This window comes from Neocloeon triangulifer, unplaced genomic scaffold, assembly GCF_031216515.1.
Source record: "Neocloeon triangulifer isolate White Clay Creek 2 clone unplaced genomic scaffold, ASM3121651v1 ptg000008l, whole genome shotgun sequence".
In the NCBI taxonomy this organism is placed as follows: domain Eukaryota; kingdom Metazoa; phylum Arthropoda; class Insecta; order Ephemeroptera; family Baetidae; genus Neocloeon; species Neocloeon triangulifer.
Genome location: NW_026775550.1, coordinates 5,449,640 through 5,467,525, shown reverse-complemented (window position 1 = coordinate 5,467,525; position 17,886 = coordinate 5,449,640). Strand labels below are relative to the sequence as shown.

Genomic DNA, 17,886 nt, shown 5'->3' with positions numbered 1-17,886 from the left:
TTCCATTTTTGATCATTGCTGTTGGAGGGCAGCACCGGTCGGACGTCCATCATCCGTAATTTTTCCACATCCAAATGATTATTTTTCATTGAAAGTATCTTTTTCTTTAACTTGCCACAAAATCTCTCATCTGATCCAAATCTGATCCACCAATTCCAATATTCAATCCAACTGATCCAATCCACCTTGCTGGCCTGGGACCTCGTGCAAACGTTGCTTGCCGCTTCACTTATTTGAAGACATACACATAACTTAGGTATGCTGGGAATTTCGAGTTTCAAAATTTTGTAATTTTTCACCTTTTAACCGCAAGTTTTACTTGTCTTTTAGACTGAGCGAACTTAAAAATCCTTGACTCATCCACAGACTAATACAGATGTCTGTTGTGGTCTTGTGGCATCCACGGCCTGCTAGCATCACATCTCTATGTCATTAAATTAGCGACAAGTTGTCAAAAACAAAAAATGAATTTCCTAATGGTCTTTTCTGTGGTCATCGCTCTCGGCAGTGCTGATTGCGACCCCACTAATTGGGTTGACCCTTCTGATCTTCACTCGTATGACCACACATTGAAGAAAAACGTGGGAAGGTTTGAATATAAATAAAATCTTTGTAATATAAACACATCAATAATTAATTTTTGTTTTAATATTTAGCCCACGTGAAGGCCAATTTTTTTCGGATCCATCAGACCTTCATGGTTTTGGAGAGTTGAAAAGTTCAAAAGCGTCCGAAGTGTAAGAATTAATTCTAGACAAAAAACAAATTATTATTTGACTTGTAGGACTGAAAAAGTCCAGAGAGGTGCTACTGCTTTGACTTCAGAAAAGGACAAACAAAATTTCTGGTGTGTATATTATACTTCATTCCATATTAAGTTTAATAACACTCTGATCACATTATCCAAAATTCCGTTATTCTATTTACAAAACATTACGCTGTAAGTCCGCGCTTAATGGGTCCAAATACCTGATTGGTCAACATGCAAAAGGCTCAAATGTTTAGCATGCAAAGTGTCCAAGTCTAAATGCATATATTGGAATTTTTACAGTACAAGAGGTAAAAGAAGTAATACTGATAATCAAGATTTAAATCATCCAGTGCATTAAACCTCAACTACAATTGATAGAATGATATTAGTATAAATTAGTATTAATATTAATTAGTATTAATTTAAGTTGAAAAATTTGAATATATTATGAAAAGCTCTTGCGTTTTAATTTAATAATGTAAAGCCAAAAAATCGAAAATTGCAATAAAAAATAGTTCTAATTATGGAATCGCTTTGAAATGATTTTCCATGGTCAAATATGATTTATTTTACCTGATACATATTTAACATTGAGGTCTTCAGGTTCTGTACCTATTTAGACAAATTTGGAAAATAATTATCTGAAAATGACGGCAATAGCCTGAGCTTTATTCATTTCAGAGATAAAATTTTTGTGCAAGAAGAAATGGTTGGACTTGAATAGAAGCATTTCTTAATTTATTATTATTATTACTTCGCTTTTATTGTATCATAAGTGATATTACAAATAGTTGCAAATTGTGTTTATTAATGTACCACCGGGCATTCTCTGCCCAAATATATTATCCATACTTTCAACATAAGTCAATAAATAGCAATAATAATAATAACATTATTGATTACAAGAGAGAGAAATTATAAAAAAAAAAAAAAAAAAAAAAAAATAGAAAGACATAACATTTATGTTGAGTAAATTTATGATATGCATATTTGAAAATATGTATCCCCCTTCTCGTAAGACAATTTACATTTGCGCGGTCATTTTCTTTCGCAAGTTTTAAATTTTGGTCCAGCGGTTACAAAGCTACAGCCATATCAATGTGAACGCAAACCCTTTTATTATGTAACATTCTAGGTAGAATTAAAATATCTCATTATTTTGCTAAAATGATTCAAATTGCATAGTTTCTATAGAACCCAATCAGTATTTTAATTGTATTTTTAAACTTACCTAGCAGCTCTGGCATTGGTTCATAAACCATCTCTCAAGCAATTAAATTCTCACACATCTATATGTCTATTTAAATATTTTTTCCATTAAATTTAGTTAGTACCCATAAGTCCACTTGGAACCAGAACCAGTTTTCACGCTAAGTTTGATATTGGTCAGAATAGAATTTAATTTAGCCCCTTTTGCATGTAGTCATTTTGGCCTTTGGATCCGTTAAACAGACCTACAGCGTATAACTTGGTACTTAAAAATTAATTTTGTTTTTCAGTGGAGTAAAGTGCTTAATTTTTTTCCAGCGCCTTTGAAATTTTTGAAAAGACTGAATCTGAGCTGAGAGAATGCAAAAAAATGTGTACTACATCGAAAGAGAAATTGACCATGTCTCTCCTTCAGCGACAAACGTCCATGATTTTGGCTGCTGCCAACTTAATGGTAAAAATGATAGCCACATTAATTTGACCCATGTATTTATTAATTTATTCGATTCAAGACTGAACCCAGTGATGGGGGCTCTTACTCTTATCATGAGCGGTACATGATAATTTTTTTAGAAGATGATGCCTTGAAGAAATTGCAAGAATTTGCCAAAACAGGGGAGATTGACTTGTTGGCACTTGATTCTATCTGGAGCAATATGTTAGTGAAGGCTGAGAGTCCGAATGTTCTTAGATGGTACCACTTGTCCTACTGGAAGCCTGAGTTTTCAAGAGAGGTTCTTAAAAATTTGCCGTGCTTGTAAACAGTATTTATATTCAATTTTTACTAGAATTTCTACTTGTTTGTGGGCATTGGCACTATATTGACTGTCGTCCTAATGATGATCATAGGAGTGTCCATGTTGAAGATTTTCTGTCTTCTTTTACTACTCTCATTTGTGTTTAGTGTGTCCATGAGGGCTTTTAAAGTTCATCAGGCAAGTTTATTGTAAATAGCAAGAACATTTTTTACATACAAAAATATTAATTTCAGGCAAACTCTGCTCGCATGATGCACCTGTCAAACCCTCTCAGTATTAAAGATATGCCCAGTGCATGTCGACCCCATAGTAGGAATTGGTTGGAAACCTTAAAGCATTTTGGAGAATCTGATGGTTTGTTCTTTAAGACAGTTTAAGAGTGAAAAATAAAAAAAATTATTTTTCAGAATTCAACGCGCGGCTTTGTGCTCAGTATTATGAAGATGGTTATACGGATCCGATGACCCACATTGATCCATTAGAAATTATTGTCTTGCAGTATGGGCAAAATCTTGTCTCAATAGCTTCTGCAACTGGAAGGGCATCAAGGCTATTATTTGACAACTTTTTTGACACATTTGGCAAGTTTCATTATCAATTCTCAACCTCGATTAATAATTTAATTTATTTCAGGAGGCATACCTTTCATTTCACCTATCATTGGTGTAATATTGAAACTCCTTCTGTGTATTGTGTGTGTAATATCATTCATCCTAATAATTTGGCTAGTAGCCCCTACCATGGTAAAAGAGATGCTCAGATCGAGAACTGGAAGTAGATATGAACCCCAGGTATTAATCCAGTTCTAAGAAATTAAATAAATTAGGAAATTGACTCATTAAATTCAATTTATATCATGAGGTGTGGAAAAGCAAATTTAGATAAGTGCCCCGTGTAATTAATGTTAAATATTCTTATTTTGTAACATACTAGTAGTAATCTATTATCGTAGAACATACATAATAGATTACTCATTCTTAATATGTGATGACAGGAACTATCATCTCATCCAACATATTATTATTGCAACTCTTTTTATTGCGTTATGGGTCAATACGATATAACTACACTATAGCAATTCTCCCATGTGCAACTGGTTCAAAATTTCTTTTATTCTCACAACAATTTGAAAATTTCGTGGTAGAATTTAACGGTCAAGGGTTGATTCATGGTAATTTGAATTTAAAATCGGCTTTTCCTTGATGGGTTTTTGTGAGATGTTTAATGTTTCAGAAAAAACAATATCCTGCTCTACAGTCTTCTCTTGACCACCGCCGAGAAAGCTCATGAATAATGGCTGCAGCCCGCAGCCGAATCATGTAGAGCAGGACATTGTTTTTTCTGAAACAATAAACAACTCACAAAAAAAAATCGAGGAAAAGCCGATTTTAAATTCAAATTACCAATTTGAAAATTAATATTTATAATAATATTTATTCTTCACAATTTTTCAAAAATTATGAGCGACAGAAACAGAGAGAAAAAATACAAAATGTGAAGAAACAGTGGGTTTTGCCTTGAAATAACCGTGTTCTGCACAGCTCACTCCGCACTCTTGTTCCATACATTGGTAGCTTTCCCAGTATGTTGTGGAAAATTACTAGACTTGTAATTTTAATAAGGCAGAATAATCGATTTCTTATAAAGAGGATGACTGTGCCAAGCAGATTGGAGTATGACCAGGCCAATGTCGCTCACCCGACATCAAACAAAGTAACCGCCTCTGTGTTCAAAAAAACTAAATCTCTAGCCTACTCAGGGCAGCCCCAGATCACCAATCCATAGCTCATTACTCAGATTACTCATTACAGAGCAGTCATAAACCATCCTCAGGCCTGCTTAAGGCAACCATCGAAAGAGGAAGTACTAATTACCCCTATTGGCTCTGTCTAAATTATTTTCCACACCTTTTGATGTAAAAAAATATTAATATGTTGAAAAAAATTAAATCAGAATTGTATTTAATGCATCATTTTCCTTTGTATTCTAAATTTTACATTTCCGATGTGGAACCAAGTTATATTGCAAATTTATAATTTTTAGCAGAGCGTCTGTGGTACCTCTTCAGCCAATCCACATCCGATCATTGTCAATGTCAATTTGCCATCGGGAGCCATAATCAGCAACGAAATTACTCCTCCACGCAGATTTTCTGAGCCGACAATGATCGCAATTGAGGACAATTCTAATAAAAATGCAAAGCTTCTGAAAAAGCTGCAGTCGGAACCCATTTTTAAAAACTGTGAACCACTGCCTAAAATTGATGGCAGTTCATCAAGTTCTGTGGAGGAAATTCTTGAACAGTGCGAACAGGTCCAAGTTGAAGAAACCGAAAGTTGTGCACGAGAATCACCAATTTTCACCCTAGATGACTCAAATGCTAGTCAGGAGTCTAAAAGTAGAGAGGAAGATCCTGAAAGCCCTCAGAGCACTAACCAAGTTGTAGAAGTTCATAGTCCCTTGCTGGTTGAACTTGAAAGGATAGCAAACGACTTGGATGTTGAAGCTGATGATATTGAGGAGTGATACATCATTATTATTTCCTTCAACTGTTACCATTGTGACTGATCCCCTTTATCTTTAGGGGTGCTTCTGTATATTGATATCTGATTTTTGTTTTGGTCTCTTATTTTTATTGTATCAAAAATTCAAAATTGACTAGCTCTGTGTTGCACCAGACAAGACCTCTCTCTTTTTTTGACCCATCTGCTACCTTTTGCATGCGAAGAGTTGGCCTATTGGTAATCTTTGATAGCTCGCCGCAGGCGAAGAACTTTATCAAATTTGTAAAATCTAGTCTGATTCTGAAAGCTCAACTTTCTACACATTTGATTGGCATAACTTGAATTTTTTCATAGTTGAAATTGCCAATGTTTTTTCCTGGAATACTAATAAGAAAAAGTGCATTATGGGCCTTACCTTTTAGCAACATTATTAGTATCGGAACAAGTAATAAGTTCAATGTGTTTGGGACCTGATATTAAACACGATTCTAGGGACCTGATATTAAACACGATTCTAGGGACCTGATATTAAACACGATTCTAGGGACCTGATATTAAACACGATTCTAGGGACGGTTTTTCAAAATTAGCTTAATTTTTGCCCCTTAATTAGCAATTATTTGTTAAATGTGCCAGAAAAATTAATACGAGATGAAAATCTGAAAATTAAATCTCGAACTACATAGCAACGTAATTTTTCCATACTCTCTATTTTCCTGAAAATTGCCCATTTTCACAAAGGGACAGGGTTCAAGTTTTGAGCAAAATCTTGGCTTTTTGGGAGCTAGAGACAAAAGCTAAAGCAATTCTGAAATCTGACAAAATTTCCATTTTTTTTCTATTTGCTATGGCAACTGATATACAGAGAGCATGCAATCATTGCAACCTGCCAACCTGCACTAAAATCTCTTAAATAGCCAAAAATGTTGCTTGGTTTCTTCGCAAGACACCCCTATAAATTTTCAGATTTTTTTCTCCAGCTGTTTTCCTGCAATCGCCGATTTCCCCGATGCCTTATCAAAAATTTTCAGAGAAGATAATATATGTTCAAATTCTCTTACTGCCACTTTTCACCTGGGTGCATTTTTAATATTTAAAACAAGAATGAACATAATTCTTATCATAGAAAATTTATTATTATGTTACATGATTATTCTTCTCTGTCAATATAAAAAAATTTTAAATTGGAAAAAAAGGGAAGAAAGGGTTTACAACTAGCAGATGTCTGCTAAAACGCCCGATAATCCCGATATCAAAAGAGACTCGGTTGCCGCGGTAAACCCACACTATTGAAAAAAAGAACAATTGGATCTTAAAAGTCCAGCCTAACTAATTGGCTGTTGCTCATTCTAACTCATGACGAAACAAAATTGCTCATTGCAGCTGTATTAAAGGATTTTGTCGCAACATTCTGCGGTGCTATATGCCTAGATTTTTTTAGGGTCAGGCCAAGACAGTCTTGTTGACCTGTGTGCTTCAGAAGGCCCCACCAAATTTATTTTTATTTTTTTGGGGTTCAGCTTTATTTGAAATCTTTGTTTTTGCTGGCATATCATTATTTGATGATGACAATCAAAGCTGAAAACTAAAAAAGAGAAAAATTGGAAATGAAGAAATCGGGCTTTTCCATGATCATCTCCTCGAGTGTCAACTTCTTCAAACAAAAGAGAAAAATAATTAAGAAATGATGTTTATTACCGCCGCGGCCGAATCTTGTTTGATATCGGGCGTTTTGGCAGATTCAGATTCAGATAATATTTATTCCGTATAGATCAACATATCTTAAATTCTCAACAGATACCCTTTCTTCTCTTTTTCAAATTTTTGTATTGACAGAGAAGAATAAAAATAGCAAATCAGATGGTTGGATTTAGGTTGGGGTTGGAGAAGGTAAGATTTTGATATTTTAATTGTTAAAAGGAGTTTAACTGCGTAATTTCATATTAAATTTGTTGTGTATTTTTAATATTTTTGTTGTTGCTTGTGGAACAAATCGGAACAAACACTTGAAACTGTTCTCTGATAGATACCGAGCGCCATAGTTTCTTTTTTAATTTAGTTATAAATCCTTTAAAGGATTTTCTTATTAAGATGACGCCGGTGCGTAAAATGCATTTAATGATTTTCATCTCTGATCAGATCGTGCCATGAAAACCCCCCTAATTAATAAATTATTCTTGCTGAACCAGCTGAGCATAATATTGCCAATTTATTTATTTCAAAAGTTTGCAATCCGTTAATAATATTTAATGAAATGAAAATACTTCTGAATCCGAGTCTCTCACGACGAAGAATTGAAGCAGATAAAACGGTTACAAAGATTTGGTATGATGCTGACCTCCGTCGAGCACAGAGCACCTTTCATTCTTTCAACCCTTTGTGCCGCACCATATAAAATAATTCCCAGCATCTGATCTCGCTATGTGGAGATGTGGACGGATGTTTTAAACGCCGCACAAGCTGCCAATATAAACGATATAACAAATAACGATGGACGCATAACAATATGCATTTATAATGATAAAAATTGCAAGCGGTCAGTTGCGTTTGCGCGCTATTTAAAGACGCGTCTGTTTGCTAATTTAAATTCAGCAAGACCGGCGTGCATGTGTGAAAATAAAAAAGCGGCCGTTATATTTTTTGATCATGATGGTCCATGTGATCTTCTTTTGTGCGAGATGAGATGCTGCTGCTGAAACTGGCCGCGCAGAATATAAATGGACCCCCGAAAACCGGATATAACTGTGCGCTGTAGAGAATCTTGTCACTTCATAAATAACACACATAGCCGCGGCTCTCTTTTTATCTCTCTGTCACTGCGCTGCTTAGCTCATTGTGAGAAATAGAACGAATTTTACGTTTTTGTCTTTTATTGTGTGTCTCTGTCTCTCCATGTGCCTGATGATTACTTCTAGTGCTCTTTCATTAAAAAAATATTATATGTTATTGCCACCATTATACTTTTTCTCATTTTCCTCTTCTTTCTAACTGACGCTGTTTTACATAAAAAGTTACTTTTTGATAGGTCTATTTTGTGTCTTGACATAGAATTCATTTTAACTTTCAAAAAGAAATCGGGGTTTTGTGATTTTTCAATGAAAAGATTTGATGAAAGAGAAATACGCACTCATTTCAATATTTTTTAAAGAGTGCGTATATTTTTTTTCTTTGCAAAATCTATTACTGGTCTATTATTATTATTGTTTATTCAATTCACAACACTGTTCAAGTTCAAGTTCAAGTTCGAGTTTATTTAATTTTGATATAAGCTAATTTATACATTTACAGTATAAAGCTTTTGCAAAACAGGTCAATAAAGAGAATTGTTAATTATTTAGAGCGAAACATTCGCCCATGTCATAAAACTGGTTTTCCAACACATATTTTTTCACCTTCGTTACAAGCTCATCATCATTTTTACAAATTTTAATATTTTTCGGCAATGCATTAAAGATTCTAGGTATCATAGCAGCAGGACTCTCTGCGGATATTATGAGTCTACACGAGACTTCAACAAGGAATAAACTGATTCACAAGTGAATAAAAAAGAAAACAAATAAATGGAAAAATGAGCAGAAAGATCAAATCACAATTATTAGAGATCAGAACAAAATATATGCAAAATAAACAAATAGACAAGGTTGACGAGCGCATTAATTTTCGGCACGCTCGCGCTCTTCAGTGAAAAGAGTGCTCGCGAGCGTCTCGAGCGCACATAGTTAGTTTTTAAATTAAATTAACGGCTGAAACTGTCAGGGTTTCTACAAATTTTCCTAATCCCTTTCCTAAACCCTTTCTTCTCTTTTTTTTTCCAATAAAAATTTTTGTACAGACCGAGAAGAATGCTTGGCTTTTCCTTGCTCACACGTCGCTTGAGCACCGGCCTACAACTGGCTCGACTTGTAAAATATTTTAAATAAATATGCTTTTTTATTTATAAAAAGTATTAAAAGTGAATACAAGTCTTCGCAATTGCTTAGTATCGATCGCGGTTGTCTGTTGAAAGCGAACGTCTGCGCGGAGATTTCAACGGTGGTGATCTTGATCTATCGTCAATGCCAGCAGCCGAAGCCAGTTTGCAAACTCGATTGCATTCACAATTCACAATCGGTGCACCAGTGCATTGTCTGGCTCGGCAGGCAGGCCATTCTCGCGCACTTTCATATGAATCGGCTGAGGTAAGTTATAAAGGAGAAACACACACGAGATGTGCTGTCTGGTGGAGAATACAATTTTTTCTCGTGCACGACGGCTGGGCAAAAAAGAAAGACGGAGAGCGCAACTAACGAGTTCGCTTGCTTCCATACCATCCATACCCGCCGCGAATACCGGCTATAAGTGTTCTCCGTCAAGGCCGTCTCGCCATTTAGTCACTCCACTCACGCCCGATATCCAGACTCACTCAGCGCCAACCGAGATTCGCCAGAGCAGACCGGCCAGACGGCTAACAACTAACCATTTTCTTTTGTCCCGAGCCGCGGTGTGCGCTTTTTGCCTTTTCGGGAAATATAATGGAATACCTTTAATACATACTTGTTTTGTATTATATTATAGAGCATGCAAGTGACAGGACAAACATGACGTTAAACGCAACGAAAAACTAGTCGTCGTCGCCGCTCTCTTGCTGGGCATATTTTCTTACATCTTTTTAGCAGATCTTTAGTGGAGGGATGCTCGATATCTTTATAGATGATCTCTTTTGAGGCTATATTGCCAGTTTAGAAAATTTTTCCTTTTTAAGAGACAAAATTTATGTTAGCCAACAAGGAAATCTAGATAAACAATTTATTCCTTTAAATAATGGTGTTAATGCAACTTTTGGACTTCATTATAATAATTATTGAACAGCGAGTTTTTTACATTCAGAGTGATGTGTGCATATTTGCATAAGTGTTCAACTCACCGCGCGTCAGACGTGCCAAGGCGCTGATGTAAAGAGACCAGAGAGAATAAACAAATTCTGCTATTGTTAATAAAGAGTGCGTCCCATGTCCGCAATTTTGGCGCTCAATAATTGCTCAAATTTGTTTATTCTCATGCTATTTAGCTCCCCGTTAATTCTTTCTCGGCTGGCTTCTTATGAAAGAAACCTCTGTCCGAGCGAGTCTTACCTCCCTTAAAATGACACACATTCAAGAAATTACAAGGAGTAATTAATAATTTCATACCTTCTAAAGGAGACCAACATGATTTCCAGAGCCTTTAAATTATATCATTTTCCGTAGCATAAACCATAAGCAAAAGGCACGCAAAACTATCTTTTGAGCTGCAAACACAAATAACTGGAGCCACCCCAAAATAATTATCGCATTTAAAATATGATGGCTGTACATGGGGCAAGTAAACCGAACTTAAAATAGCAAGGTCAAATTGTAACTTTTTTGACAGGCTAGTTAATCATGAAAACAGGGATTACAGGGATATTGAATTATTTATTAATAGTTTGGAAAATTTTTAGATTAGATCAAAATTTATTGCATTAGACATATATAGTACATCTCCAATTTGCCTTTACAACAGAAAACTTCCAAAGCCCTGAATTTTTGGTGCCGATCAAAACACGTACGACCAATACTCCAGTATATATTATAGTAAATAATTTCTGATCCACCCTCCACCCCAAATGACTCAAAATTCTCAATTCTGTTCAAGTTCGGCAATCTTGATCTTTGTTTCTTGATTTTGGCCCAAACACACTGCTATTCAACTCAAAAGCAAGGAGCTAAGGGCAGAGTTTTTGAACCTCTCACGGCTCCTACCCCGCAACATCAGTGGAAAAATTGGCCCCGCAACTTCATCACAAGGGAAAGGAGAAAAAAGTAATTTTCGCGTGGCGGTATATTGAGAAGCGACCGCATTTATGTACGCTGTTTGAGAATGCACCTAAAACCGGCGTGTGTTTCTCGCATTTCTGTAAATATTGCGCGGCCAAGAGCGGAGCGCAGCAGTGTATCATAATTACAGAAGCGATTTCAAGGATAACGACTGGTTATTATTCTGCGGACGCGACCCCAAGTCTAGGGGAAACACAAAAAACTTGCAACCGGCGACGATCCAAGACCTGTTCCTCCAAGTCTCTCCGCGTGCGACCCCATTATATATATAATTATGCTTTTCTCTCCCGCCAGTTTTATATACATGCGAGTACGAAAGATTTGTATATACCCCTGTACTGAGACACGTCGTCATAAAAGTACTATTTTGCATAAATGCATTGCTCACCGACATTCTTATCAGCTCACCCTGCAGGTTCATGTTGTGAAACAATATTTTCAATGTAATTGCCTTTTGAAATGCGCCTCTTTGATTCGTCATATCTTATATAAATTGGGTGGTGCCTTCTGTACCACCAATAAAGGGCACAGGCCGACAAGACTTTGTCTTGGCCTGACCCTAAAAAAAAAAAAAAAAAAAATATATATATTTCATTACTTGAGCTATAGCTTGACTGGTACCACCAATTTTGCTCATTTCGCTCCGATTGGAAATTAATAAATAAATTTAACCGAAGAAGTAGGTGCTAGGATAAGCAAAAAAGGTAAGGAATTTGTTGATGTTAATATCGATGGAGGGGTGCCACGCGGGGGTGCCGTAGAACAGGAGCGGTTTCACCATCGTCTGGTAGGCCAACTTTTTCACGCGCGGCGTGCAGCCGTGCAAATTGCGCGCCGCGAACGAGAGCACCTTTGCTGCTTTTTTGCCGCTTTACTCACTGATTAGAATGCAAGCATTCTAACCACTGAGCCACCGGGCCAGCAAAAAATTGATGATTGAAATAATGTTGAACCCAAAATAAAAAACAATAATAATTGAGTGGCGCCTTCTGCACCACTAATAAAGGGCACAGGCCGACAAGACTTTGGCCTGACCCTAAAAAAAAGGTGGTGCCGTCTGCGTTATCAAAACAGAATGACAGTATGCAAAATAAACCATTCTCAAGTACCTTTCATCAACTGTTTTTAACGAATTATTTAAAAAAAAACAGCAATATTTAATTTGCCCACAACATAATCAGCATGCATAACTTCAAAATTTTTTTATTTCAAATGGGGTAACGTCAGGCTGAGCAGTAAATTTTATTCCATATTCGAAAATTATTTATTTATTATCCTTTCAGATACAATATGAAAAACAGAACATACATATCTTTGATGTTACATCAAGTCAATACACAAAAATAAAATTTAAAACACTAACTTTATTTACTTTATTTGACTATGGCGTGATGATAATAATGAAATAATTTTTTCGCTACTCTGGAATTGTGCAGCAAAGGTTCAAATCAATTATTTTGCGTTTTTTCTCTTGCTGGTGCTAATACACATTAACCGTGCGTCTAGCAAGATCTTTGAGACGGCCGGTGTATCTTTTTCACTACTCTTTTCCCACTATGGCACTATGTGCTTTCTTGGTTTCAACCTTGCTCGCCGCGGCGCGGACCATACAATCGCGAAATATATAATTCAATTCAAACAGTAAGAATCTAAAGAATCACACCTGGGCCCCTAGAGATTTTATTCTTGGCGTGCGCTTTGAGGTAGAAATAACAAAAACACACCTGATCCCTTTATTTATTTACGTGCACACTTGCATAATAATCCCGTGACAGTGCTTTTTCACACTTCTCTCGTTTGAGGGTTGTAACTACTGCGGAAAGATACGCCTTTAACTAGAGCGTGCATATTATTAGCGCACTCCAAAAAATCCCAGCACTTAACTTATTCACACGCACGTACTTTTCTAAATTCAATTCATTTATTTTTCTCCAAACAAGTCAGAACAATCAATTGTGAAAAAATTGGTTAGGAGAAAAATAGGCACACACTAATATTTTCATCGAAATTTACTTTTATGAGCAGGGAGGCGAATCTATTGTGGCGTGATTAACTAGCCGGAAAATTCTTCTTTCTTTCCCTCTGTCTGCACTGGGCCGGCCAGTTTTTTTTTTAAATAAAAAGCAGCTGGCTGAAAACTTACGTCTCGATCTGAATTTCTGAATGACCGGCCGGCGTGTGTTACGGGGATATTTATCTGTAGGGATGAAAGGATTCAAGTGGAATTTACCACCCTTGAGCATGCACAATGGCTCTAAACGTGCCGCGTGGCTCTTTGTTCATCCTGACCTATCACCCTTTGACAACTGCGGATGGGGTGACTACGTTGCAGAGGAAGAACGAATAAAATTGCCTCATTTTTCAACACAATAAAATGCAAATCCTAAACATCAATAGTGGGATGTGAGCAAATTAAAAAAAAAATGATATTTAACATGTAATTTATGAAAACAAACGAATAACCTGAATAAGTCAATTTTTCAAAAGAGAAAACTTTGTTTTGGCAACGAGCCCATAATTTGATCCACTAAATACTAAACCCCTTTATTTTTTAAACAATTTTAAATTTAGAACCTTCAGTTGGAATTCATGAAATTCATTGCCTTTTCGATTCAGTTTCCATTTTTTTTTTTTTTTTTTTTTTACTTGCTCTTTTAGTAGAATATGGCACCGGTCAATAACTCCGATTGAAGTTGACTGGGCTTTTAACTTCTACTCAAATATACTTAATCAGAAAATTCAATTTCAATTTTAATTAAATATGAAGGCGGCGGCTGTTAAACGCATTGTCAATAACCAACCAATACTATAAAATTTTTCTATATATCTATAATTTAGAAGAAACAAAATACATTTTAGCAATATTTTTTTTCTTCTTACATGGTTTTTTGTTTTATTCTCAGAATGGTGGAAGTTCAGAGTGGATAAATATATTGAAATATTACATGTCCCCTTCTTTTAAAAGTTTCTATGCAAAGGAAAATGGTTGTATTTTATTTATATCTTTACACCACAAAAAATATAATGTACACTTACAGCGCTAATTCCAGTCACTCAGTCTTATAATTATATATTTATTAATCAAGCAGCGCAACTTAGCCACCACTTCACTGCACTGCTTGCTCCAACTCATTGTATCTATTATCGTTACTCCAAGAAGAAGGCGACTACTTTTCACCACAAATAATTCCTTATTGTCTATGAAGACTTCGGGCTGAACTATTTTCTTCGTTTGTGCCGTGTGCATTGTCATTACCGTAGACTTGATCGGGTTTAGTTTTTAAGTAATTATCACTCGCATATTTCACCATATCAGAGTTTGCATTCACTGTTTTCTTATTCACCTCAGAGGCAGTTTTACCTTTCACAATCATAGTTGAGTCATCAGCAAAAATTACTAATGCAATTATAATAATCAGTGGGAAGTCAATCGAGTATGCACTATATGAAAAGGGGCCAAGTGAGGTACTTTGCGGGACCTCTATTACTCTCCTGCAGCTTTGATTTTATTATCTCTTCTTCGAAATTTTCATTAAGGATTTTAAGCTTAACGAGCTGTTTTCTTTCCAGCAAAAATGACTTAATCCAGTCTAAGGCTTTACCATTAACACCAAACATTTGTAGTTTGCTTAACAATCTCTCGGGTACTAATTATCCGAAAGCGTTTGTGAAATCGTACAAAATTACATTGATTTTCTCTCTCTTATCCAAAGAGTCATATAAATTTGTTACCATATCATATAAAGCCGTAACTGTCGAACGCTTTTTGTGTAAACTTATACGCTAAAATTTATTTTATGATGATCGTTTATTTTTTATATAATTAAAATATGGAATAAAATTGAATTCAAATAATACGTTCAGACTTCTTGCTAGATGCTGGTTTGCTCTGAGGATTTCAATGGTCGGATGTATATTTGCATAATAACAGGCAAATAACTTTTTGCCTGTCCAGCAGCACGGATTCAGAAAAAAGCGTTCAACAGTTACTGCCCTATTTGATATGGTTATAAATGTGTATGACTCTTTGGACAAGAGAGAAAAGATTAATGTAATTTTGTACGATTTTACAAATGCATTTGGATCACTAGTACCTGAGAGATTGTTAAGCAAACTACAAATGTTTGGTGTTAATGGCAAAGCCTTGGACTGGATCAAGTCATTTTTGCTGGAAAGAAAACAGCTCGTTAAGCTTAAAATCCTTAATGAAAATTTTGAAGAAGAGATAATTAAATCAAAGCTGCAGGAAAGCAATAGAGGCGTTCCGCAAGGTACCTCACTGGGCCCCTTTTCATATAGTGCGTACTCGATTGACCTTCCATTGATTATTATAATTGCTATATTAGTAATTTTTGCTGATGACTCAACTATGATTGTGAAAGGTAAAACTGCCTCTGAGGTGAATGAAAGGACAATAGAAGCAAACTCTGATATGGTGAAATATGCGAGTGATAATTACTTAAAACTTAACCCAAACAAGTCTATGGTAATGACAATGCACACGGCACAAACGAAGAAAATAGTTCAGCCCGAAGTCTTCATAGACAATAAGGAATTATCTGTGGTGAAAAGTAGTCGCCTTCTTGGAGTAACGATAACAGATACAATGAGTTGGAGCAAGCAGTGCAGTGAAGTGGTTGCCAAGTTACGCAGTGTTACGTATCTATTTATCATGTTGCGAGACAAAGTATTGGAATCAACTCTAGTCCAAGCCTATCATGCGTACGCGGCTAGCCGAATACTTTACTCCATTGTAATCTGGGGTGGCTCTACACACATGAAAGATGTTTTTCTAGCGCAGAAGCGAGTAATAAGAGCAATGGCTGGTGTTCAATACTGGAGAAGTAACTCGGCGCTAGACTCATGTAGACCACTATTTGTGAAATTTGGAGTTCTTACAGTCTATTCATTATATATTTTGGAGTGCGTTAAGTTTGTGCGTAAATTTCCTGAAAAGTTTAAACTGAATCGGGATGTTCCAGGTGTAGTAGTGCGAACTACGCGTGCTACCAGCTACGTCGACACTGATTTGTTTGTAAGGCCAAGCTCACTAAATTGCGTAAATGAGAGTCCGGAGATAATGATTGCCAGAGTATATAATAAACTACCTAATGTACTGAAAGAAATATCTGACTATGGCAACTTTGTTAAAAGTGTCAAATTTGTAATGCTGAAGTATCAATACTATGATATGAATGAATATTGGACATGTAAATTTGAATGCCTAAATTTGGAAGAGTGAGACTCAGCTGCAGGGTTTTCGGGGGTGGTTTTCCCCTGCAGTATTTGAGGAGGGATAGTCAAATGCTTGCCCACCCCCGCCAAATTATTAATGGCGTGCGAGCTCCCTCAATCGCTCCCTCAATTACTTACTTATTGAATGTTATCGTTAAAAAATTTTTTTGGAGGTTTTATTTTGCTATTTTATTGACTTGTTGTAAAGACAAATTGGTGATGTATTACATATGTCTAATGCAATAAATTTTGATCTAATCTAATCTAATCTAATTGCCGCAGGAAAATATAAAAAAATATATTTAGTGGCCAACGCCCGACTCGGTTGCCTCACACACAATCGCCAAAACTATAATTTCCCCACCTGAACACTGATTATGTAGACGAGCTTTTCCGTCATTTTCAATTCTTTATCGTTCCGATTGATTCAAGATTAGTGGATGTTAGAGTTAGAGTATAAAGTCAATTTTTCAATTGTCTGGAATGCTTACTTGCACAGAAAGCTGCTGATTCTCACAAAATTACATTTTATCATGATAGAATAAATTAAATTTTGTTTAATAATAATAATTATTTAATTATAGGTGCTGCTCTCATAGCAACAATATATGTATAATGAGGGGGGAGGCAATACCATAAGAGCTGGAACGCGTGGAACTAGGCGGTTGGTGTTGATATGTTGGAGAAGCCAGCAGAAAGTTAATAAAATTTTGGACAAAAAACGCGAGTCCGAAGTGGCTTTATAATGTGAAAATAATGATTCTGTGCTCGGCGGTGGCGGGAGAAGTTGAGTGAGCCGGCGAGGCTGCTGCAGAGGAGGAAAACCGGTTCTCTTTTTTTGCGGTGTGCGAGAGAGAACGAGTGCGTCTTTCAAGTCTTTCTTTCGGATGCAAGGTTGATGGTGTGGTGGTGGCTGGCTGCTCCAGCTCTTGCAGCATCCCTCATCTCTCGCGAGCTGCAGCATCCAACCGTCATCTCTGCGTGGTCACTCTCCTTCTCCTCCTCCTCCTTCTTCTTCTTATTTTCTATTAGTCAGCGTCCGGCAGAGCAACCGGTGGGTCACCATCAAATGTGCCCTCTCCGTCATTAAGTCAGTGAGTACTCTTAGTGAAAGACAAACTGTAGTGAATTTTCAAAATTGATGTCCACTTCTCATTTATATCATTTTTATTACTTTTTCTAGTTCGTAGCATTTTTCATAGCGCGGAAGTTTTATTTACAAAAAGTTTAAAAATAAGCATTATACAAACTTTTCAATATTTAACAGATTTTTATTTAATTTGTGTAAATAACCAATTTTTTAAAAATATGGGGGCATGAAAAACTTTTTGATTTTACAGCTTGATTCATTAAAATTTTTGCGCGCACTTTCAAGTATTTCTAAATTAAATTTGGCAAAAAAATTACGGGAATAATGTTATTTTCTGAAATTACCTTCAGTTGTGTCTTATTATAATACTTCGCATTTTTCAATCTACAATGCGCAGTTTGGTATAACATAGCATGACTAAAATCAATCGCCATCTTGTTTTTTTTTTAACTGGAGGCTCCATAATGGATTCTGCAGACTTAAAGAAATAGCACAGATGTGCGCC

The 17,886-nt window shown here is 36.0% G+C and overlaps 1 protein-coding gene across 3 annotated transcripts; it reads left to right on the top strand.

Annotated features, from left to right (window-relative positions):
- Positions 1-8: 8 nt before the first annotated feature.
- LOC132195014 (uncharacterized) lies at positions 9-5,429 on the top strand. 3 transcript variants are annotated; one of them, XM_059616700.1, is made up of 11 exons: positions 9-256; positions 331-589; positions 657-737; positions 785-847; positions 2,279-2,414; positions 2,473-2,694; positions 2,749-2,895; positions 2,952-3,072; positions 3,126-3,299; positions 3,352-3,509; positions 4,765-5,429. In XM_059616700.1, the coding sequence occupies exons 2-11, from the start codon at positions 465-467 to the stop codon at positions 5,242-5,244; spliced, it is 1,707 nt and encodes a 568-aa protein (XP_059472683.1). In that variant the 5' UTR covers positions 9-256; positions 331-464; the 3' UTR covers positions 5,245-5,429. The 3 variants fall into 3 exon arrangements, with proteins under 3 accessions (XP_059472683.1, XP_059472682.1, XP_059472680.1); XM_059616699.1 differs by having other exon boundaries at positions 367-589; positions 4,762-5,426; XM_059616697.1 differs by having other exon boundaries at positions 4,762-5,426.
- Positions 5,430-17,886: the final 12,457 nt, after the last annotated feature.

Coding starts and splice junctions, on each gene's coding strand:
- LOC132195014 (XM_059616699.1), top strand. CDS start 465: ATGAATTTCCTAATGGTCTTTTCTGTGGTCATCGCTCTCGGCAGTGCT. Junction 2,695..2,748: donor AGCCTGAGTTTTCAAGAGAG/GTTCTTAAAAAT, acceptor AATTTTTACTAG/AATTTCTACTTGTTTGTGGG. Junction 3,073..3,125: donor GCATTTTGGAGAATCTGATG/GTTTGTTCTTTA, acceptor ATTATTTTTCAG/AATTCAACGCGCGGCTTTGT.